The 4,967-nt window shown below is 55.6% G+C and overlaps 1 protein-coding gene across 1 annotated transcript in view; it reads left to right on the top strand.

The window, feature by feature from the left end:
- Positions 1 to 4,502: 4,502 nt before the first annotated feature.
- The window catches only part of SPRG_20311 (hypothetical protein), a gene marked incomplete at both ends in the record, with an annotated part of 1,277 nt that continues 812 nt past the window's right edge, over positions 4,503 to 4,967 (top strand). The window contains 2 exons of the mRNA XM_012346393.1: positions 4,503 to 4,646; positions 4,696 to 4,850. Of these exons, the coding sequence (XP_012201783.1) occupies positions 4,503 to 4,646; positions 4,696 to 4,850 (299 nt within the window). The remainder of the gene's footprint in view (positions 4,647 to 4,695; positions 4,851 to 4,967) is intronic.

The following is a 4,967-nucleotide window of genomic DNA, read 5'->3' as shown; positions in this document are numbered from 1 at the left end:
GATGCGTTCTTGTCGCAGCCCGGTCCGGACGTGACGGCCAACTACATGCTGCTGGACGACCGCGCGTACTGGTCGATCGAGAAGGACGCGGTGATCACGAGCGCCGGGTGCTTGGACGCGGATCAACTGCCTCCCGTGCAACTGGTTCGTATCTCATTTCTACACTGCGATGATCTTGGAATCTAATTGCTTTGGTAGATGCAAGCCAGTCTCACAGACGCTGTCGTCGTCTCCAGTGTCGACGACCAGAAGATCGAGTGTCTGTCGGGCAAGCTGCTCCAGCTCCAGTTCGCTGGCGAGAAGTTTGTCTTTTGCAACTCCAACACCAACCAGCTCACGAAAGCTGTTGGCGCCGACGTCGACATGACGATCGAGTACCTTGCGGACCCGACGATGCTGCCGGATTTTACGATTCCTCGCGTTCCGGGGCAGTCGGCGCTGTCGTGTCCGGTGGTCACGACGACGGCACCGGCGCCAGCACTGCGCGTCCACGCTCTGGAAGCGGCTGCTGTTGTGACCGGCGCCAGTGTCGGCGAGGCGACGTGCGCGTGCAAGGGCAAGAAGAAGCCGTGCTTGTTTGTGCACGGCGTCGGCAACAAGGACTCTTCGGCACCGACGCCGACGTTTAGCGAAACCTGGGGTGATATCCAGAACAGCGCGCCGTGCTGCTCGAGCGTCGCGTTCGCGCACTACGAGTCGATCAAGCGCGCCTGGACACGTCCGGAAGTGCAGACCGAGTTTTGCAACACGGCGCTGAGCATCGGCAACTCGACTGACAAGACCATCGACAACATGATCCTGGTGACATACTCGATGGGCAACCTCATCGCTGGCGGTGCGGTCGCCAATGATGTGTGCAAGCTCGGCGACGGTGTCACGTGGGTCTCCATCGCGGGTCCGATGCGGGGTAGCAAGGCCGCGAATTTGCTCGAGAAAAAATGCTCAGCCTGCGGCATGGATGGGGCTCTCTTTGGTCTCTGTCCGGTTACCGAGGCGTATCTTCAGATGAAGGCCGAAGACACGGTCGACGCGAGCTTGGAGAAGGCGTTCAAGGACGCACAGACGGCCCGGAAGCGCGCCAACAAGCTCATGTGCGGCATCAATTCATCGGGACTGGCATCGCTGGCCAGCCCGGTGCTCTCTTATATTGGGGCGGAAGCGTTCCCGCCAGGCACGCTCCAGGATGGTGTAGTCGACTTTGACAGTTGCAGCGTGGGCTTCACCGAGTTTGCGACGGACGCGATGACCGGTACCAACTACAAGGCGAGTATCAACCACTTTGATACGTCGTTTCGCAACGGTGACGGCTGGTGGGGCGCCGACCGCAAGCCGCTCAAATGGTTCGAGTGCGCGCTGTAACGTTGTACTAGTATCGTCCAAGACCAGGTAGCTAGCATTTGTTGTCATTAGTGTTCCTGAAGCCTCAGCACGATACTTCATTTTCGATTTCGACTTGCATGCTTGGAGCCCCGATACATTGGGGCGGCATACACATACAAGGCGAGCTTTGGCCGCCGTCGCAAGATTCAAGCGCTTGCTCGCACGCCCTATCATGGTTTGCAGGTATGTATCCTTCGCTAGAGCGCTCAAGGGTCGAATGGTGTACATGGCTCATATCCCAGAACCGGGAGGAGCGACGAATTGCCTACGGGAGCTGAAATCCAAAGCCTGAGGCATCCACAGCTCCGCCTCGAAAAGCTCGCTTTGGCTTTGGCTACCGGTACCTGCGTTACAGAGCACCACCTGGTCTCCAACGTGTACCTTTGTCGGGTGTCCAATTTGTTCTCCCAGATACGTTTGAGCTATTGCTGTTGCCTCGAGCGATCGTGCACGCAACGATGGTCACGTCCAGAAATAGTTTAACGCCGCGACTTTTTTTGTTTCAATGAGTTGCTTGTTCATATACATTACTCTTGGATTTCATGAGGATCGACTTCGCTCTCGCTATGCCGTCACTGGTACGGAACCGCGCAAGCTCCATAGACAGCCGGTGTCAACGTAGGGTTCGTGTGGGGCACCACGTAACGCGCGCACCACGGGTCTTGGAGCAGCCGACGAAGCGACGGACCGAGTTTGGCGACGTGAAGAAGGTGCATGAGGACTATAGTACCCCGCATCTTAACCCGACAATTTTAGTCAAAGTGGACAAATTTGGTCGGAAAATTTACAATACGTAAAATCCTCCCTAGCGTCATTTTGACACCGCAGAGAGCTGAAGAACGCACAAGAGAAGAAAAGAGGGCAAATATATGTCGGTTTTTAAGTCTCTTTAGCCCTAAATTCGGCCTCCATGCGTTCCATGAGGCTCTCCGACGGAATCGAGCGATGAGATTTGTACTTCTTGACTGCGAACTCTGCAAGATGCGGTGGTAGGCCGGCTTCGTACACCTGCATGTACCGATGACAACGACGCTCAAAGCGCTGAACATGCTGTAGAGGGACTTAAGCAAGAGCTGCTGGCACCGTTTCGCGTAGGCTCTTGAACGTGTAGTCGCAGTGTTGGCGGCAGTAGGCCTTGGCGCTTCCCCAATAGTTTTCAATCGGGTTGAACTCGGGATGGAACTTGGGGAGGAGGTCCATCACGTGGTCGGTACCTTCAAATACCTGTTCGAGTATCGACTTCTGGGCCGCAAAGTCGGGTTGATGGTCGACTAAGTTGACAGCACAGCACGAGTACGGCTCTTCCGTTGTACAGGGTGTCTTTCTGCACAGCCCACGCATCGTCTCGGTCGGGCCAAGAATCTCGCGTTCGCGAAGGATCGTGAGAAGGCCCTTGGGCGTTCCGTCCTCGTACTGCATCCGTTGCGAAAAACACTGGCCGCCCGACGTGTAATAACCGGGACGCATGTCCTTTGGGATGTTCTTGCCGCCGTCTTTGAGCGTAATGACCTTCGCGTTGAGGCCGTCTTCCGGTCGCTTCTTGTGGTTCATGCTGGTGGATCAAGGGCGTACTGGTTGACGAGGGGCCGCTGCACAATCGTCTTCCTTGTCTTCGCCACAGTCGCCCTCCTCAACTTCTTCTTCTTCTTGCCTGCTGACGATCCCGTCGACACTTGGTGTGCCAACACAGCCCTGCGCAAGAGCTTGTCGCTTGGCCTTGGACGCCGCTCGGGCGCGGCGCAGGTGCAAGGCACGCTTGGTCGGTCTCGTCATCTGGAACCCACCACGACCACGACCTCGTGGCCCGGGGTATGTTATCCGGATAATAAGGGTGTTGTACGGATAACTATGGTGTGACCCGGTGCACCGGCTCTGGAGGTGGACATTTTCGGGCCCTCCCCACTGTAAATGGTCTGCCTTTGAGCGTTAACATCTCGACAACTAGACACGCTACGGAGGAGATCAGCCTATAGTTTCGTTCCTCATCGTCTTGGCTACAATTTCATAGGTTATTTGGCGTGCAGTTCGGCTTTACAACTCACTTATAATCCATTTAAAAAGGTCATGGATCCTTGTCGGGTTAAGATGCGGGCCGCTGTAGCGTCGCAGCCTTGATGGCCAGCGACTCTGGCGTCGAAGGGTTTAGTGACGCGCATATGACATGATCGTTACGTTCAAGCCAGAGCGTGTACCAGACGCACGAGCTCAGATCAAGATTGGCCAGGGCACGGCAACCGTATGTCCTGGCAGCAGGCTCGTCATATGGGAATCCGACGAGGATTTGCGGAAGACGCATCTATTAACGTTACGTGTATTAGAATCGGCGGCGCAGCGGAGCAAACGACTTCCAAACGGCAGCAAGTACTGGCACTCTACCAGTACGTGTGCGGTGTGCGTAGGACTCCACTTAATGCTGCGTCTGTTGTCGTGCCAGCGTTCGGGCCGGGCCAAACAAGAGAAACTGCCATGGATGGTTTTACTGGAGGGTTGTAGTTCTCATATGCGGCCATGAGGTGTTGCTGTCAGGGTTGCACGCCATCTGCGCTCCACGAGGATGCACCAGTCTCGCAAACCAAACAAAATCTGAGTTCGCCGAGCTACTGCTGAACCACACACTGACACATCTACAAATTATGCACGCTATTCAATTAATCAAGAGCAGACGGTATTCACCAGGTCGATTGTAGATTGTCACGAGCTCGCAAAACCGACGCGAAACTGAACAGGTCAAAACCAAAACAAAAGCTAACGTTACCAGAAGCTCACATTGAGTGCGAAAATCTTGGACTGCCGCGACTGCATGACTGCAAGTGCTTATCAGAGCTCTGCTCATTAAAATAAATTGACCCATTTCAACAACAACAACAACTGCAAGTGCTTTGGGGTCATTATCCATTCGTGAAACGGCCGAATCAGATGTGACTTACGACTTAGAGTGCTTTCACAGGTGCAAACCTCCCACAACCAGCAACTTCACTCGAGTGCTTGCATAACTTTCAGCTTCCTTCAAGAGGTGTTGTCTACTTATTCTGCTCCCTCGACGATTCGTATTCCCTTGAAGCGTCGCGCGTTGTTAACCACGTTCCGGCACCTCGGTCATCACTTTTCATTTCGCCTCCAACATGGCCAACGACACCGTCGCGACGCCGACACATCTCGACGATATGCTCCTCCCGACGCCACCGACGCCCAAGCGCTGGTCGCAACGGGTGCTTGGTGTCATTGCTGTCTGTGGCGTCGTGTGTGCTGCCGTCGGCGCCTACTACGTGTTTGGTCCCCAAGCCCACCAACGACGCTATCAGCATCGTGACGCAGATCCAGCAGTCGCCCGGCCTCAAGGTCGTCGTGAACGCCAAGCGCGCGAGCATGGCGTTCAACGGCCAATTGTCGACGACGGTCTACGTCGTGCCGCGCACGGGGTCGGGCGCGAACCTCAAGTTTGATGCGTTCTTGTCGCAGCCCGGTCGGACGTGACGGCCAACTACATGCTGCTGGACGACCGCGCGTACTGGTCGATCGAGAAGGACGCGGTGATCACGAGCGCCGGGTGCTTGGACGCGGATCAACTGCCTCCCGTGCAACTGGTT

This window comes from Saprolegnia parasitica, assembly GCF_000151545.1.
Source record: "Saprolegnia parasitica CBS 223.65 unplaced genomic scaffold supercont2.28, whole genome shotgun sequence".
In the NCBI taxonomy this organism is placed as follows: Eukaryota; Oomycota; class Saprolegniomycetes; order Saprolegniales; family Saprolegniaceae; genus Saprolegnia; species Saprolegnia parasitica.
Note: the sequence above shows the minus strand (reverse complement) of the source record. Positions and strands in the feature narration are given on the sequence as shown.